Here is a 20,389-nt window from a genome sequence, read left to right as displayed (position 1 = left end):
AGTTGCCTGTGCACCCAACCTTCATGCAAGCACACCCAGGGTGCTCGCCTGTTTGCTTGAAAGCTTTCTCCACAGTCCCGCAAAAGGCCAATGGTTATTTATTATTAATAGATTGTGCAAAGTGCAAAGGTATGCACAATGAAAGTGTGAAAGCTTCTTGCGCATAATGTACTCCCTCCATAGCCTCGTACATTGCATTTGTGTTAATTTTGAAAATATACATCAATATTAATATTTTAATGCTATGAAAATCATGTTTTTATATTTTATTATTATAATACTTTGAAATAATGCCATATGTAATAATGTTTTTCTTTATTTTTGATGCAATGTGAATTTTAATTGAAAATTAATATATAGATTAGTTTAAATTTTAAATGTATATCAAAATTAATATATAAGATAATTAAATTTAATTTTCATACTTTAATTTAATTTTTAATGATTTCAAATAATGAATGTCCTAGCTTGTAATAATGTGTTTTTCTTTGATGTTCTAATTGTAATGCATTTTAACTATTTTCTAGTTATAACACAGGAAATTTGACTCCCTCATTTATTATTATGGTTATGTTTGTGTAATTAGGCTAGCTTCATTTTTTATTATTAATATATTGTGTGGAGTGCAAAGGTCCACACAGTGAAAGCTTGAAAGCTTCCTCCGGACAATGGACTTCCTTAGCAGTCCCACACATATGCATTTGTGTTAATTTTGAAAATATAGGTTAATAAATTAGTATTTTAATGTTTTGAAAATCATGCTTTTAATTTTGATATTTTAATGACTTGAAATAATGTCATATATATTAGTTTAAATTTTAAATATATATTGAAATTAATATATAAGATAATTAGATTTAATGTTAATACATTAATTTAAATTTTAATGCTTTCAATGGGAGCTTCACTTAATCAACCTCTGAAACAATACCCTTAATTTGACTACATCTTAGAAAATACATCTAAAAATCACTTTATTTAAACCCCTACCAATACCAACCCAATAAACCTTCCTTATTATTTAAACCCTTACTAATACGAACCCAATACACCTTCCCTATCTTGAAAAGCATTTTTACTGCTCTGTCTCTTTATTTGTTGATGTCAGGATTGTATGGTTATGTTAGTCAAGGTTGGAAGCTATGATGTGAACCTGATAGTTATGTAAAAAGTGTTACAATTTAGAAAAAACTCCGTAACTTAGTTATGTAACAAAGCTTACAGTAAAGTGGGCAGAAATCTCCGTGATTGAGAATCTTATTCCATTTTTTTAAAATATATATATGTTTAACTTATATTTAAATTATTTTTATAATTAATAATAATAATAATAATTTGAGATAAAGTAACAATTTAATTAGTTTTTTTAGCAATATAAGATTATCATAAAGTAATCTTTTTAATTCTTATTATAAATTGATGTCTATCAACATTCACTAACCATTTAATTTATATAATTGCACAAATTTTATACATTGACAAAAATTATATAATCACTATCCTAAATCTCTCCTCAACAAATATAGATAAATATATTAAATTATTTATATTAGAATAAAAAATGTAATAACACAAGCCTATTAATTAGTTTATACAACTAATCAATTAGTTTGTACAACTAATTATGATTGTAAAAATATATGTTAATGAAAAATTATATAATATATAAATTATAAGTACACATAAATATTTGTTAATATAACATAAATATATGAACCTCCTATCAGAATAGGATTTCCTTGGGATGTTTATGATGGGGAGGTTCAAGGCAAGGAACGTTTCTGATGGGGAGGCTCAAGGCTCCCATCTATAGGTGGTGGAGCTCGAGGAGTACTATATCTATCAGAATCCTATTCTATATTTTTTATTTGCAAATGTGTGGAGCTTGAGAAGTATTATATCTATCAGAATCTTATTCTATATATTTATTTTTTTTCAAATGTGTGGATTGTTATAAACAATTTCTCTTTCGGGCCTTAGAAAACCATATTACAAACTTTTATGTTTAGGGTGACTTTCATGTTTATGGTGACTCCCTCTTGGTTATAAATTGGATCAATGGTTTTTTGATATGGCATAATTATCTTCCTCAGCCCATTTTTCAGGCGATTCTCCTTAAAAACAGGAGTTCTCTCGCATCAATTTTAAACATATTTATAGACACATAAATGTGACAGTTGACAACCTATCCATGTCTAGGCTAAAATTGGATGATTTTTAGATAAATAGAGAAAAAGATATAGATGAGCAGATTCAGACTCCCTCTATGACTCTTGGGAGATGATATGATGCTTTTTGCTTGAGCATTATAGACATATACATGACATATCCATGTTTTGTATTGAAACTTTATTTTCCATATTAGATGTATATTTTTCGTATGTAACTCTTTATGAGCCTCCTTACAAGTCTGTTTAAGATCTTCTCTTAGTATTTATGGATGGATTTTGGACTTGCCCTTATTAGATGAGATTTTAATTAAGGGTTGTTTTTTAACCATTTTTGGTATTTTATGATTTTTTACTATGTAATTTTATTTTCTTTATAACATTACAAGCTTTATTTAGAAAAAACATACATATAAATATATTTATCTATTAAAAAATATATTAACTTTATGAGAAAAAAATAAAATATCACATTAAAAAATTTAAAAGTCACGTAATATTTATATTTTTATTAACTTATATTCATTAAAAAATTTACGTTTCAAAATCAATTAACAATAAAAGGAAATTTCCAATCCATCAGTTAAAAATTGATGAATTGTATTGAAAACAACATGATAATATCTATATATATATATATATATATATAACAATGTTTATTGGTAACTAAATGATACCATATATATTGAACTAATTGCATAGTTGAAAGAGGTATCCATTTAGCCCAAAAAGTTATCGAAATTTTTGGAGGATATTGAAATTTTATTGCAGAAATTTTGGAAATCTATGTTATGGTTATCAAATTTCAAGATTTTAAGAACCCTAAGGGTCTTATCAAGTTTTAAGATTTTAGGAAGCCTAAGAGTCTTTGATGCTGCTAAATCCATTTCCACCATAAAAAAACAAGATTCAAACACTGTAACTTTGATCCTTTTTCGAAAAAAATGACAGGGTTCAAACTATTTTAACTTAGTAGACAGTACCAATAATAATTAATGACATTTTCCAATTATTAAATGTTGTTTTAGCAATAAAGCACTTACTAAAAACAGATTGCATTCATTTCTTAAATTGTAAATAAAAACAAATGAATTTGTTGTGGATGGAGATGTGGAAGATGGTGGACAGTTACCTACAACTATCACAAAATTAGAAAAAGAGCCGAATGAAAATTTTGTTACAAATAATGAAGGTGAATGAGGGAAAAACTCTTTGAAGAGAAACAGTTAAATCCATTGCTTATGAAAGGAGGTACAAAGAGGGATGCTGAACATGAAGTTGTGAAGTTGTGATTAGGGAGATAGAATCTATGTTATTTCCTGAAAATGAAATCCAACCTCTTCCATAACATTCAAAATAATATTTTTAGAGATTTTGAAAAAGAGATGACATTTTTAGAAAACTGGTTGGCAAGAGATGAAAGTTGCATAGAGGTGACAATGTTGGTTGGGAGAAAAATATTAGTCTTTCATACAAAAGGATCATTCCTGAAAAGAAGATACAACCAGCTGAAATTGACATGTATGAAAAGAAGATGCAACCAACCGAAATTGACAACAATCTTCAGTGAAGAAATAAATGCAACCAGCTGAAATTGACATGTCTGAAAAGAAAATGCAACCAGCCGAAATTGACAACAATCTTCAGTCAAGAAATAAATTAATGAGTTGTGGAAAATTATGAAGCAACATTCATAAAATGTATGGAAAGGAAAAAGAAAACATCCAATCAACAATCTTCAGTCAAGAAATAAATTCGACAAAGATATTAATGAGTTGTGGAAAATTATGAAGCAACATTCAAAGAATGTATGGAAAGGAGAAGAAAACATCCAGTCATAGAATGCAGTCAGCTGAGAGAAATTATGTTAGCAACTTAAATGTAGAACCGCAGAATAAAGTAGGGGACAAAGGAAAAATGAGTAAAGGAATTCTTTTCCTTGAAAATGATGAATTACAATTTAAGTTTGAGTTTGGGATCCGGAAAGAATGGTTACATTGTTACAGAAAAGTAATAGACCTTATAAAGAGGAGTCTATGAATAATTTTCTACTTGTGTGGCTATCTTCGAAAAAGAAATTCCTTAAAGTTCTATGGAAAAGTCTAGACTTTATAAAAGCTGGGAAATTTTATGAGATTGTTAAATTATTTAAAAAATATTGAAACAAGTGGTAGTGAATAGAATTCGTTTTAGAAATATGAAATGTGTCATACAAATCGAGCTTTGTCATTTTTTCCCTTATACATCTCGATTTCTTTTTTGAAGAATCGAGATGTGTCCTATTGTTGTCAGCGTTTCAAAGTCGCAAGTTGCAGATGCTCTCTCTCACATTATCTCATCTCCGCAAGTTGCAGATGCTCTTTCTCTCACATTATCTCATCTCTCTGGCACGACTGTAACAGATGGGGCAATTCCTATTTCATAGACTATTCAGTGATAGCACGCCTATCGAGATAACAACCTCGAAAGGGAGAGCAAAAGTTAAATGCCGGCATGTCAAGCCTTATTAACTATTCTATAGTCTATGAAATAGGAATTGCCCACAGATGGAACCCAGCGACTGACAAGAACATAAAATGGACACCTGTCTTCAGAACTCTACGGTCCCGATGGTAAGGAATCAATGAAGTGTCGCGTGTACGAATTATAAAAATAAATGATAATCTTAATTACTTATTTATCTTTAGAATGTTATTTGTCTTTAAATGAAATGATTACGTTTAACACTGACATACATTACCCATCCCCATAATAATACCCTCACCTCGTTAAAAATATAAGTTATTAAATAAACATAAACATCAGAGCTGTTTCTAATTTTTACCGTGAGTACTATTAACCCATCTTTATACACGAGTTGCAAGTGCTAACCTAAATATAATATTTATTTTACTTTTGAAAATCATACTTGGAGGGACCGGCCAAACTAACTAACGGGAAACGAGCATTAGTCCCTTCGCCTTATCCGGACGCATTACCAGGGGTTGAATTTTACATTACTCACGTAACTTGAAAAGGGTAAAACCAAAAGTATTTAATAGATAACAAGTGTAATATGTAAAGTGGTTAGGAAAAAAGCCAATAAGTGTAATATGTAAAGGGAGTCGTTTAGGAGGTGAGTTTAGGAGGTGTTTAGGAGGCGGAGAAATTGTTTAGATGGTCAAATATAGTTGAGCAAAAAAATTTCAAAAATTTTTGTAAATGCATTGTTTGAATTATGTTTTTGATGGTGGAAATGGATTCAACATCATCAAAAACGTTTAAAGCACTTAAAATTATGAATTTTGATAGCTTTTACTTAGATTTACAAAAATTCTTACTGGATTTTTTTCAAAATATGCTCGAAACTTCCATAACTTTTAGGGCAAAAAAACGTAATTTTTAGACTACCCTATGTAAAATGGTAAAGAAAGAGAGAAAAAGTGAAGAAACAAAAGTATTTAATAGATAATAAATGTAATATGTAAACTTGTTATTATCTTATTGTCCTTTAATTAGTTAGGTCAAACATACGAAATATGCTTTGATTTAATAAAAATTAATTATATATTAATTTTTTTATGAATAAAAAATTAGTATTTATTTTTATTATTATTGGTTGAAAAATTGAATATCTTATTACAAAATACATCCTAAATTGTGATTTTGCAATCTTTACCTTTTATTAATGCAATGTATTCCATTCTTGTCATACCAATATTTTTTATACACTAATAGTTATATTAAAAAAATTAATTAAATATTTTAATTCAAATTTTAATAAATTAAAAAATATGTATATAAAAATAATTTTTTGGGTTAAAATCTAAATTCAAATTTTAATAAAATAAAACATATGCATTTTTATAAACTAAATAATAAATCAGTGTTATTATTATTTTTTTCAAATATAAATTAAAATTTTAAAAATAAAATCTATATATTTTTATAAGCTAATAATTATATTAAAAAAAAAAATTATTGAATATTTTAGTTTAAATTTAAGAAATAAAATATGTAATTCTTGACTTGGATAGATAACCTTGATTTAAGTGCAAGAATAACATATTATAGTTTTTTGAAGCTATGTTTACATAAGCATTGAAATTAGGACCTTGCTCTTTAATTGCACAATGAGAACTTTACGAATCAGTAAAATTCAAATTGATAGAATTCTAAACCTTAACACTAATTTGACTTCAATATTTTTACTGTAATTTAGCTATGTTTAAACTAAGCGATAGGAGTAGCTACTATATAGCGTTTTTTTAGTACTGCTTCTTGTGTAAAAAGTAAATCATAGAAAAGTGAATTAATTTGAATTAAAAGAATAAAAATCTAAACATACATGGTAACAATTAAATTTTCACATAAATTTCAATTTCAAATTAAAATTCACATGCTTGTAAACATAAGATAATCTATTTCCAAAACACCAATTAATTAAATTATATGATAGTTTAAATATTATTATTAAATATTTATTTCAAAGCTAGATGTCCAGGTGTACTTTGTTAATGCTCTAGTTGATGTGAAGTAGTATGTTCAATTCCCACCCTAATCGAAGCAAGATATTGGATATGATAAAGATGTAGACCTACAAAGCTTACCAAAAAAAACTAGACAAACCTTATACCATAAAAAGAAAAAACATTAATGTAAAAGATTAAAATTAAAAAATAAACGCATGTAAATAGTCTTTGATAACTGAATAAATGTATATGAAGGTAGAATAACAGTGAATCTAAAAATAAACTATATTGTTGTGCGATTAAATGATGTGTTCAAGGAGTCGTTTATTAAATTTTAATTCAAAGTTTTTAAAATTCTTTTGGAATGAAACATATTTTTAAAATTTTGTTATATATATATATATATATATAATTTTATATGTTTAATATGTTAATTGGTATTATTATAAGTGGAATACACATATCAACTATTTTATTAATTTAGTTGTGCTAGTTTCATTAATTTGGTGAAAATTTTGAATATGTGTTTGGTAAAAATTGTTTAGTTTAATTGATTGATATTAAAATAATTTACTTTGATAAATATTGAAATATTTTTATTATTATTAATTTCTTCTAATATTATATGTAAACTCTATATGAACATAAGAGTTGCATGTCTCTTTCAAATTGACTTGTAAAAAAGCATTTTGACAAAAAAATAAGCTAATTCATTTTAACTATAAAATAGTTTAATAATAATATGTCAATATCAATAAAACTTGTTAATGACATTTTAATTATAAAATATTTTAATGATAACATGTCAGACAAATATTCACCACTCATGAAATTTCATTGAAATTTGGACATAAATATTGACACTAATATGCGTACTATAAATAAAACTAGCCACTCAATCTATATGAACCAAAAAATAAAAATTTAAATTTAAAAAATTTCAAAATCTATTTTTTATTTTCAAAATATTAAGTTTAATATTTTTCATTTTTCAAAACTTTAATAGATTTTAGAAAATTTGTTTAAAACTTTTAGAACTAATTGAAAGCCAATTGTTTTTTACTAAAAACACAAAGAAAATAGCCTAAAAACAAAAAAAATCATTTTTGACTAAAAACAAAAACAATATAACAAAAAAGACAAAATAAAATAACTAGCCTATCTTTTAAATGGGGAAAGGGAACAAGAAAATGAGAAAATGAGAAAAAGGGAAAAGAGATTATGTGAAAACATAGTTAATTTTTTTAGAATAAATAAAATATATTTTTTAAATACAAAGTTAAAGAAGAATATAAATAATATTCAAGAATTTATAAAAATGAAAATGGTGGAGTGAATTTGAGATAGAGTCAAATAAATATTGATAATTTTTTTTAAAGGACAAGAAAATCTAAGAGTGCATCTAGTGTCTATCAATAGTAATTATGATTTATTTGGGGATAGAATTTATAAGCTAAGATTTATAATAATGTATATGATTGATGGTGGATCTCTTATTAGATGGGATCCATGAGATGTCCATTGTGATTCTACCACCCAACTTGGGATGTGTAAGGGGGTCTTCATAAGTCCACACAACCCTTACTCTTGACTTGAGATAACATTTCTTACCCATCAAATTCCTAATTGGAGTAACAATTTCAGATGATACTCTATAATATTTCCAATAACCTAAAAAAGTAAACTAAAAGTAAATATTATTTACAGCCTGGATAAAAAGAAAAAGATCTGGATTAAACATATGTAAAATTATTATAAAAAAATTTAGAATTCAACATTTAACAAAATAAAATAATTGCAAATCATCATAAAGTTAAAGAATTAGAGTTCAATCTAAAATATTATATATCTCTCTACATTAAGTTTAGATTTACCAATAAAAGAGGTTTTCATAATTCTATTTAAGGTAAGTATACTCTCTATTATTGAATCACTGAAATATTTGGTTTTTATGAACTTGATGCTTGCTCACTATGATGTACTTAATCCCTTATTGTAGTTAAATCTTATTGTAGTTAAATAAAATATATTTGAAAAGTAAAAATGATTCTTTCCTACATTCTTGTTTGTCTAGAAAGACTTTAACAAAATCTTTCATTTAAAAAATTGATTCCTTCCTACAATGTTGGTTCTTCTAGAAAGAAAATGCAGAACAATTAGGTTGCAACTCGTCTAGAAAGAAAATGCAGAAAAATTAGGTTGCAACTTTCGAAATATATTCTATGAGTATGGATAATTTTTTAAACATTGTACAACTTAGTTGCAATAAGGGTATTTGAGGGGCTAAATTTATCTTTACTTCTTAATCTGACCTGTATTGTTCTAATGATGAGATACTTTGTTTTAGGAAATACTTCAAACATTGATGTCCATATTGATTTCAAAGTGTCTCCCAATGACATACAAGTACCAAATAGGCTATTATTTCTTTCTTACATATAAACTTGCTCAAATTTCAATCACATAATTATTTACTATTAAATGCTAAAAAAATATCTCTATTTCATTAACACTAGTCTAAAACATCTTCCAAAACCTCTCATACCAATACATGAACCCTAATAAAATTAAACTTTACTAAAAATGAGCGCAATAAATAATACATTTTCATTTAAGTTAAAAATATCTAATTTACCACAACATTCAATACAAAAAAAATGAATTAAACATTATTACAATTCCTTAACTAATAACATTGTTGATGATTTGTAACCTCACAACCTATTTTATCTTGTTAATATATAATTAACACCACTTATACATAGAACCTATTTCAATATATTATAAATATAATCTATTTTGAGGTGTTTAATTACCTTTTTTTACTTACAATGATTTCTAATAACACCCACAAATTTATTATTCCATATTTTACAATCATGATATTGAATACAAACAAATATATTTTGACCTCTCAAATCTTGATTTCGTTTGTGGTGCTCAAAAGAAATATAGTTTATTCCAAAAGAATAATCCAAACTTCATGAGTGCATCACATGACCCACTTGTAATGTAATTCAATTTAGTTAATATGTTTTCTTTAAAGAACCTTTTAATTTCTTGTTTATGACCTAATGACTCCTAAACCCTAACACCATGTGTAAAGCACTTAGATAAATGAAGAAGGCAAAGACTCTTAGACAAGTCTAAAAAGTGATTTTAAAAGGTTAAATATGGGAGGAGAACCGAAATTCAATAAAAAAAAATAATTTTTAATATATTTATGAAATTTAACCATTTAAATATATATATATATATATATATATATATATATATATATATATATAAAATAAATTATTTATGAAGTTAAATATAAAATTAAATATTTATGGAGATTATTTAAAATGAATTTTTAAATGCAAAAAACAGATAGAGAAAAAACAAATCATTATATAAATCAAAATTTCAGAGGAATTTAAAAAAAATACTCAAATTTAAATTGTTCAATCTTTAGAATTGGAGTGCCTCAAAAATATTTTCAAAGTACTAATCCATTTATACATTTAAAAAAAATGATAATCTAAAAAGACATATTAATTTGTTTGGTAAATATATCTTTGACAAACTCTGTCTATCAATTTTGTTTAATATTGTTTAATATTATATATATTTAAAATCATTCTAATATATCTCATATCTCATGATCAAATCTACTTTTTCACATCTTTATAACACTTATTTTATAAATTTCATATTTTTTATTACTAAATTTTCAAACCAACAAAAAAATCTAATAAAATACAACCCCTCTATATACATATAATCCAAAACCTAAATTTATGCCACTTTATTTTCTTAAATCATATATATTTGTTTTAAAAGCAATCTATATAATTTATTTTAAAATTTTATATATTTGCATGTCAATTTTTGTGGTCCTTGAGATATGAATATATCTCATGATCAAACAAGTTATCTTATAACTTTGATATGTTTTTATAAGCGTGAAATATATAATCTTTTTCGAATCATTCATGGCTGGATTGTATATATAGTTTATCGCCCTAATAGAGCAATAATTAAATAATTTACCAAAACATGGCATCCGTTAATCTACTTACTTAACGTGAAAAGGTATCACCTTCTCAAGCTGCTTATGTTTCTGATGTGGTATCTATACACGCTGATTGTGTAGGCTCAACACCAATCTCTGAATTGTTGCTTAGAATTCCCAAAACGAGCGACATTGTTGGTCACCCGAAGAACTTTGAGTGCAAAGAAGTGCAATTATGATCACTCTCAACGCCTGCCCCACTTCACTTACATATTTTAGCACACTCTAAAGTTTCACTTTTCATTTAAGTGGCATACTTTAGCATAATCTGAGGTTTCACTTTTCTTATGAAGCTATTGGTTTTTTTTTGGCATAAACCAAACCTTCGAGGTTGAGTAGTCATCCACTTTATTTCCTATAAAAACTCTACATATTAATAAAATATATTAAGATATCTGGAAAATATCCAAATATGTTAAAAAAAATCACATTCACTACTCAGAGCATTATAACTGGAAACACTTTCTAATGAAACAGAGAAATATTTATACAGTAAGATACAATACGGATATCATATTTTATGAAGTAAAAGAAAAACAAGAGTACAATAATACTACAATGGAGGCCGGCTTAATTTTGTTAATAAATTAACAAAGCATAATCATATTGCACTTGCTTAAGAGACTATAACATTGCCACCAAATAGACTTCAGTGCCTCACAAATGGTTGACAGCATGAATACCATAGGAAATTCTTCAAATTTGTCAGAAAGCGGCATTCGACTAAAATCCCAGATTCCAAAATAACCCTTCAAATATACTAAATGGTACGGTAATGACAAAATTTTGGGTAAAATTTATAAAGTGTATACATCTGCCATTACATCTGCCATTCATTCATTAAGCACAGCAGGTATGTGCACTGCTCACTAATAACTACCAACTATTATGCATCACTGATTTCAGAAAGAAGCTACTACCACGGCTCTAATCAATAAATGCCTCCGCGAAAATCTTGAATCTCGAAGGCCAGCCTTCTATGACTTGATTTTAGTAATGGGAAATATGTGCAGAAACAAAATGGATGTTGAAGTACCACTTTCACATCCATTAAAATACTGTTATCCACTGAAACCCACTTTACTATTTTTTTCAATAGTCTGAAACCCACTTTATTTAGAATGGACCGTGAAGATTATGTGCCTACCTAGCCTCCAATTCACTAACGGTGAATGGGCCGTGAAGATTTTGGGCCTACCTAGCCTCTAATTCACTAATGGTGACATCATTTAGGGAAGGAACCAAAGGATTCTGTGGAGAGGCAGACGACACATATGATACTGTGGCAGAGGACCGTGAGTGCTGAATCCCACTGCTAGAGCTGCCGGCTGTGGATCCTCCGCGGCTGCTGTCGCTACTTTTTACAAATGCAGGTTTCGTTGGATTTGCTAATGTCACAGAAGCGCTGGAGATCATCAAGATAACATTAGACATAATTGGACGGAGGCCTGCATCTGCTTGGGTACATAGAAGCCCAACCTGAATGCATCTTAAAGCTTGCTCCTCCCTGCATGTTTCGGTCAATGTGGAATCTATCATATCTAGAAGACACCCTCGCTTGTATAATTTCCATGCCTGCATCACAAATATCAAAGGCAAAGGCCTACTCACTTAACATCTCCATTATCTCCAACCGCTGTTGCTCATATAGAAAAAACATTCGTGAAATAAAATCTTACCCATTCTAATAGGCTTTGCATTTCATCGGGGAGATTGGCATCATTACTTTTCCTTGCACTTACAATCTCAAGGACCAGCACTCCAAAACTATAGACATCAACCTTTACAGATAATTGCCCCTGCATTGCATACTCTGGCGCCATGTAACCGCTGCATACTCCAACCAAAATTCTTCGAGTAAGTAGGGCGTTTTATGTGCCTAAATCCCACGATTGCATAAAAGTGAACTGTTCATAAATTTTATTAGGGAAGGGTAAAGGGAAATAATCCTACTATGTCCCTGCAACTCTTGTTTGGATATGGGACTCGTCTTCAGGAAAGAGTCTTGCTAACCCAAAGTCTGCAATCTTCGCATTCAATCCTTCATCCAGCAAAATATTGTTGGCCTTAATGTCTCTATGAATAATTCGCAACTGTGAATCCTCGTGAAGATAAAGAAGGCCACGCGCTATACCCATTATGATGTTATAGCGTTTATGCCAATCAAGATGCCTCTTCTTCTCTGGATCTGTATTTGTATTTCAAGAATACAGAATTCGAAAGATTTTAAATAATCAATCCGATTAAATGTATAAAAGATTTATCATCTTTCTCTCAACCAAAAAATGTCCAAAGTTACTTACCAAACAGAAAGGTGTCAAGACTCTTGTTCCGGAAATACTCGTAGACAAGCAACCTTTCTGGTCCCTCGGCACAACACCCAAACAGCTTTACTAGATTTCGGTGTTGAACATTGGCTACAAGCTGCACTTCATTCATAAACTCTCGTTTTCCCTGTCCAGATCTTACCGACAATTTTTTCACTGCTATTTCCTCTCCGTTTCTGGTTATTCCCTGAAAGAATTAACCGTATCAACAACCCATGGGAAAAACCCTCTTCGTCTTCGTTAAGTCATGCAATTTCATATGCTAATAATAATATTAGGTGCATACATACCTTGTATACAGGGCCAAACCCTCCCTCTCCAAGCTTCTTGTTTTCATCAAAATTATCCGTTGCTTCTGCGAGAGCTTCTAAGGTGAAGAGAATTTGCTTCTGATTGAGTAGCGTCGATTCTGGATCATTCTCATGTGTTTCTGTGTAGACCAAAAAAAGGGTGAATGAGAATCTCATTTGATGAGATAACATAAGTTTGGCCATGCGAAACAGAGGCCCAAAGTGCAGATTCTACCTTCCTTCTGCGCATGGGTTATTTGCCTGGGTGAAATGGCAGACTTCAATCTCCTCCACATGGCAAACAAACAGACCATTAACGCTAGAACCACGCCTCCCACGATCCCCAATATTATGGGTAACGTTTTTGAAGAAGAACCTTCTGTAGAGTAGATCATGCAATATGTTATTTACAGAAATTGAAATTGCAATCAATTTGTATAATACTGAAGAGCGGCGAATGATAAAAGTAGAAGCAGTAGAGAGAGAGATTACTTGACGTGGTGCGTGAAGTTCCTTTAGCCGAAGGAGCGTGAGCAGCTACTGTCGGAGGGTTTGCCCTGGAGGCGGCGGACGGAGGTGGAGGTGGAGGTGGAGATGGGCTATTCCCTCCACTAGGAGTGTCAAAAAAGGGGTATATTTCATATCGGACCGTGCAGCTTCCCAACATAGCTTGAGCTCCTTGCTTAATAGAACAACATTGGTAGAGGTTAGACCTTGCCAATTGCAAACAAGATTTGCAGTCGTTGATGGATATATCTCTCCAACACTGAACCAGACCATAAATAGGTCCAATAGAAGAATCCGCAGCTGTTCCTTCAGCGAATCCCTTGTTTGCAGGAGCATAAGCTTGATCAGAAAGGTTGGAAAGGAGATCTGAAGTGGTGCTCCTAAAACTATTTACATTACTACTAATGTCGTTTACGTTCTCCAGATAATTCCCGTCGGTGTCTAGCTTTGAAATGAAGTCGAATTTCTCGTATCGCAGGAAGCAGTTATCCATCCATACTCGACCGCCGACTTCATTTCCGCAGAGTTGTATAACACTATCGTTTGCTGCTTGTGAACAGATTGAACAGTCTTGTTTAGATATGTTACCTTGGCACTGGAGGAGGCCATAGATTCTGTTAGGACTTTTGCCATAGAAAGAAGTGTTGAACCCTGTTTGAGGTGCTTTCTTCACAAGATCACCCATTACCCTATTCAAATTGCTGGAAAATGTACTTCCATCAGCGTAAGTAGAAGCATTATTGCATTTATATGATCGCTCGACTGATATAACGGAAGGAAAACTGAGAATGAATAATAAGCCGATCAAATGGAAGATAATAGTCGCCCGTTTGCAAGTATTATAGTATATTTTCATGATCTTCGAACTGGCAGAGGTATGTAAAGGTTTCTGATGAATATGGGATACAGGCCGCTATAAAATTGATAGAGTTAGATCACAGCGACACAAGAAGTAATGATCTGGAAGCGACTGGGATTGGGAATTACCAGCAAAATGGACGAAGTTGCTTGGAAAAGGTAAGTAAAGGCTTCCTTTCAATAACAGAAACCTGAAGTAGGACAGTCTACTGGAATTGTTATCCTGAAACTATTATTTCGACATCATCAAAACTTGAAAGATAAACTTCCACGCACCATTCGGTTTCTTGTATGCATAAAATAGACATTGAATTCAATGTGTACAGAGCTGATTCCTCCTGGAGGAACGAGGAGGGGGATTGGTAAACTGTAGTTAAAATTAAATCTGTAAACCAGGGCAGGTCATATGGTTCTCAGTGTTTCAAACTGGCAAATAGGATTGGAATTTCAAAACAAACCTATCAGTCACGGGTTTCGAATTTCAAAACAAACCCATCAGCCATGGAATTCATAACCTTAATTAGTTACTAAGTCTTAATTCATTAGTTATTTATCTTTAAAATGTTATTTGCCTTTGAAATGCAATCATTACCTCACCCAAAAGTCTTCAACGCTGAAACTCCTATTTCCACCACTATAACAAAGTTAATACACTCTAATATGCAAGGGGAATAATGGCTGCCTTGCATTTATATTTCTCTTAAAGTTGACTTTGGCATGTTACCAGCAAGGCAACCACTATTCCCCTTGCATGTCAGGGTGCATTAACTTTGTTATAGTGGTGAAAATAGGAGTTTCCTCTTCAACCCAAGGTGCCCAGCGACTGAAAAGTCCATAGGAAGGACACTAGTTATCGCTACTCGTGCAGTTATGATTGGAAGGAATCAATGAAGTGTCCCGTCAACGAATTATAAAAATCAATAATAACCTTAATTAGTTACTAAGTCTTAATTCGTTAGTTATTCATCTTTAATATGTTATTTGCCTTTGAAATGCAATCATTACATTACCCATACGCTCACCTCGTTAAAATATAAATTATATTTATTTTATATATCATTAAATAAACGTAGTTGTCTCTGAGTACTATGAACCCTATCGCTATACACGCATGTTGCAAGTACTAACATAAATATAATATTTTATTTTATTTTAGTTTTGAAAATCGTAGTGTGAGGAACGGGCCAAAGTCACGGGAAAGGAGGATTAGTTCCTTCGTCTTATTTGGACGCATCAACAGGGGTTGAATTTTATATTTCTCAATTAACTTAAACAAATTTATATAATAAAATATTTAAAATAATAATAAATATAAAATAATAATATCATAGAATAAAAAAATATTATAAATTTATAAGTTAAATTAAACTATAAAATTATTATGGTTTATAAATTTATAATATTTATTATGATAAAATATATTTAAAAGTTTGATGAAATTTATTATGAAATATAAGAATATTAATTTAAATTCATCATAATTTTAAATTTGGTTATTTTTAGTTTTTGATAGATTTAGATTTAAAATAAATTTATATTAATTTAATCATTAAAATAATATTATCTATAAAATTTAAATAAATATTAATTAAATGTATTGTTAAAATACTTGTTAAACTTTAAATTATTGATTCAAAATCTATAAACACTCTCACTTGCTTAAACAACCCAATAAAAACATCACATAAATATTTAATGAATTTTATTTGATCAACATCACTAACTAAAATGAAATACACATTATAATAAACTCTCCAACAACTACACCCATAAATATTTTAAATTCAATGTTAACATAAGTTATAACCACAAACCATTTATAAATTAATACATCAAATTGACTTAAATATATATCTACACCTTAAATATCTTGAGTTTCTTCTCACACTATTACACATAAATTTTTTATTATCAAATAACAGTTTATAAATTTACCTAAAATAAAAAAAAAAAATATATTAAAGAAGAGCATTTCGATATCCTATATTATCATGATTTCATATTGGCCTTATATTATCATGATTTGTTTAGCATCAACCTGACTACCATTTTTATCATGATATCTTTTAGCATCGACTGACTAAAATTTTAATTTGGGAAATTTTAAAATTAAAAAAAATCAGTCATTTTTATCAAATAACGAACTTTCGAGTGTGTTCAATAAACAAAATGCTTAGTGCGAGAAATTTTGTTTGTCGTATACCGTTAGAAGAAAATTATAAACATTTTGTTAAATAATTAAGCTTTTATTTAAAATATTTTTAATATTTAATTTGTTTTAAAAAATATTAGTAATTTATATGTAAATTATAATCGTAATTTTACATATTAAACTTTCACATAATTAATATACAGTAGAGTAAATTGGTAGGCAAAAAGAAGGATCAATTGGCATGGCTTCAGTTTCATTTTTTTTACCATCGCTTAAGTGAAAATGGAAGATATTTGTAGAAAAAATTGTATAAAGGAATTAATGGGAAGTATTCGAATCTAGAAGAAAGACCATTTTTTTTATCAAAAAAAAAACTAAAAAATGAAAAAAAAAAAAGATAGGACAATTTTATTCGTGAAAATAAATAAAAGACAAAGAATAAGATAATAACAAGGATTTGGTGTGCAATTTTGTAATATATCTTTAAAATTTATTATCATATAGCTAATGGAATAATGAATGTAATATTATATAGCTAATGGAATAATGAAGGTAATGTAATCTTAAATATGAAATAGGTTATTTAATAGTTGTTGATTAATAAATATGTTCACTATATAATTAAGAATAAATAATATAATAATAAATAGTAGTTAGCATGGATACTTTTGAATAATATTGAAAAGTATAATACTTATTAATCATGAGTTTTTTGAACATGGGTATGTAGGGTATTTGGTATGAATATCTATTGTAGCTGAAAGCTTGTTTAAATTTACCAGATTACTAGAAACAATAAATTGAGAGTAATAATAATAATATTTAAAAAATCTATAAATATATACAAATAAAATAGATTTTCAAAAATTAAAATAAAATATAATTAAGTAATGTCATAACTTAAACTATTTTAGCTTTTCAAATCTTTAGTAGTAATCATATGTTTAATCTTTTTATATTTTCTCATAGTCTTATATTTATGTTCAAATACACATAAATTGGGTTTATGTGAGATTAAATTGATCATCTATTATGAATGATTATATATAATATATATTTCATATAATAATATGTTCTGTAAATTTGGCCTACAACTCCATTTTATTTTATCAATTCGTTAACACAATAATTGTTGTTAACTTTCAGTATCCATTATTTCTCTCGAAAGTAGTTAGTACATGGGTTTCTCCACCTTTTATTTTATGGTGATAATTGCTTATTTCTCATGTGAATGAATTGGTTATTTCAACTAATATCAAAATTTTCATTTTAAATATTTTGGGTTTAATATTGTGTATGATCCTAAATTGCTATATCAATTTATTAAAATAATATGAGCTAGCTATAAACTTTTAACACATGAATTAGATTTGTTTAATATTTTAATGACGACATAAAAAAATCCATATTTACTCAAATAAGGACATTATAGCTTATATTTTGAGTGTGACAAAATCTAAATAGCTAAAAAGGATAAGCCCTCTTAATACATACAATCTTGAAATTTTAAAAAATAATATGATTGATATATTCAATTGGTCAAGATATTATAAAAGCTCCCTGCTTTCCATGAAGCTTCTAAAAGATCCTAAATAAAGAGTTTTTACAAACTCGCAAAAAAAGAGAATGCTCAAATCAAGCTCCCATAAAGCTCTTGAAAAGTTCCCAATCTCCCAAAGAAACTCCCCACAAAAGGGAACATTTCCAACAAGTTTAAAGCTCGCAAGAGCGAGGATACATAAGTACAAGCTCCTCAACTTTTAGGAGTAGTACCCATGATATTATGATAAATACATATCAATATTGTTGTATGGGATAATTGAGTGTTTATTCTAGTATCAAACATGGCTCGAAGTGATTCCTCCCATAAAGTGTAGTTGATGGTGTCACTCCACTTTGAAGGTTCTCTATATTCTTGTGTTATTTATAAAGAGTGCATTTGATATATATGAAATGAAATATTTATTTTGTATCTTTTACATATCAATGTTCATTATAAGTGGGATCAGATCTATTTCTTGCACAAAAAGATGTATATGTTTGTTGTTTTTTTTAAGAAAAGAGAGGATAACAACATTCATGCTGATTTTTGAAACTTTATGTGCATAATTTGAAGAAAACTATAAATCTATGTTCCACTAGAAAAAAAACATAATATCTTTGGTTAAGCATACACATTGATTTCATATTAGATATATTTTGATAGAGTGTCTAGATTCCAGTCAAACCAGTACCAATAAATGCAAAAGTGAATATGGTATTTCATAATTGTTGCCATATTAACCAATTAGAGAATTATTGGAAAGGTTATTATAATTTTAGAATCATCACCTCTAGCGCTAGTTACACAAAGAATAACATTGAAAATTAAATTAATTCCTCAAAATCTTAGTTTTATTTTTGGAAAGATGTATGTTATAGGGAGATTTAACGAACCTAATATTGAAGAATATACAAAATGGACGAATTTAAAAGATCTAATAATTTGGAAAGTGAACATTATCATTCATTTAATGGATAAATAATCTATATGATGTGACTCACATTTCTCCCTAGAAATAACTAAAATTCCATATGGATAATGTGAAAGAATATAGTTAGATAGATAGTTTTATGGCACTGTGAAGGGTACAAAGAACACTAATCTCTCAATTTTCCATTAAATGAGATGCTTGTTCATGCACATGTTCGCACATCTTAAGAGATATGTGTGCGTTCATGTAGCATAAATTAGTCTAAAATGTGTAATATATATATATATATATAAAAGCATGATCCACACAAAGAGAACTAAATTATGTATATTAAAAAATATTTTTTATGCAAAATTATATTTTTTTATTATTTTTCGAAGTTGGTGAAGTAATATTTCAATTGCATTTTGTAGACACATGTGTTCATGTAAGATATTTTTCAACTATTTAAATAAATTCAAAAAACAAGAGTACCCTTTTGAAGAGGACTTGTAAACAAAGATAGTGGTGTTTTTTGAAATTTTTGCTTTATGTATATTTTATGTTATTGATTTTTATTCTTCCATTTTGAAACTATCCAAAAAAAATTCGAGCATTATTTTTAGAGGAAATTCGATAAAAAGTATCATATGAATTCAAAAATATCAAACTCCTATGGCATTGGATAGAGGATTCCTTCACGAATCCAACATGATCAATTATACCACATAAGGACATTTTTTTCCTAAAGTCTGCTAGGGTACAAAATGGTGTTGAAAAGAAATTTACAAAAGGAGAAATAAAACCTTGTTTTTTAGGACCTCGACAGCTCAATCGAGTGCTTAAAATTCTTGATTGAATGTTTGAGATATAAATTCAAATAGTTTGATCGAGGGTTCAAGAAACACTTGATCAATCCCTTATTGTGGTTAAATAGAGGCTTGATCCAGCTATAGCTCAATCGAACATAAGGTTTTTAACGATAAATAGAGGCTCGATCGAGCTCCTACGTAACTTCAGGTTAGAAAGGAGCTCGATCGAGGGCTCAAATATTGCTCAATCAAGCTACTTTTTTCCACCCAAAATGATCCCTCCCTTGCCAAAAAATGTAACCCAGCTTCATGCACAG

General features: G+C 28.8%; 1 protein-coding gene across 2 annotated transcripts; it reads right to left on the bottom strand.

Moving 5' to 3' along the window:
- Window positions 1–11,507: 11,507 nt before the first annotated feature.
- On the bottom strand, window positions 11,508–15,054 carry LOC149222886 (cysteine-rich receptor-like protein kinase 15). Of its 2 annotated transcripts, XM_089385660.1 has the most exons (8): window positions 14,785–15,054; window positions 13,783–14,498; window positions 13,526–13,669; window positions 13,291–13,430; window positions 12,977–13,187; window positions 12,627–12,861; window positions 12,353–12,503; window positions 11,509–12,248 (listed from the first exon to the last, which is right to left on the bottom strand). In XM_089385660.1, exons 2-8 carry the CDS (start codon window positions 14,480–14,482, stop codon window positions 11,868–11,870), a joined length of 1,962 nt encoding a protein of 653 aa, XP_089241786.1. In that variant the 5' UTR covers window positions 14,483–14,498; window positions 14,785–15,054; the 3' UTR covers window positions 11,509–11,867. The 2 variants fall into 2 exon arrangements, with proteins under 2 accessions (XP_089241785.1, XP_089241786.1); XM_089385659.1 differs by lacking the exon at window positions 14,785–15,054 and having other exon boundaries at window positions 11,508–12,248; window positions 13,783–14,763.
- Window positions 15,055–20,389: the final 5,335 nt, after the last annotated feature.

This window comes from Pinus tabuliformis, chromosome Q (genome assembly GCF_031772625.1).
Source record: "Pinus tabuliformis cultivar Carrire ecotype Pingquan chromosome Q, CPIR1, whole genome shotgun sequence".
NCBI lineage: Eukaryota > Viridiplantae > Streptophyta > Pinopsida > Pinales > Pinaceae > Pinus > Pinus tabuliformis.
The sequence above is the reverse complement of the archived record's forward strand: the minus strand, read 5'-3'. Positions and strand labels throughout refer to the sequence as shown.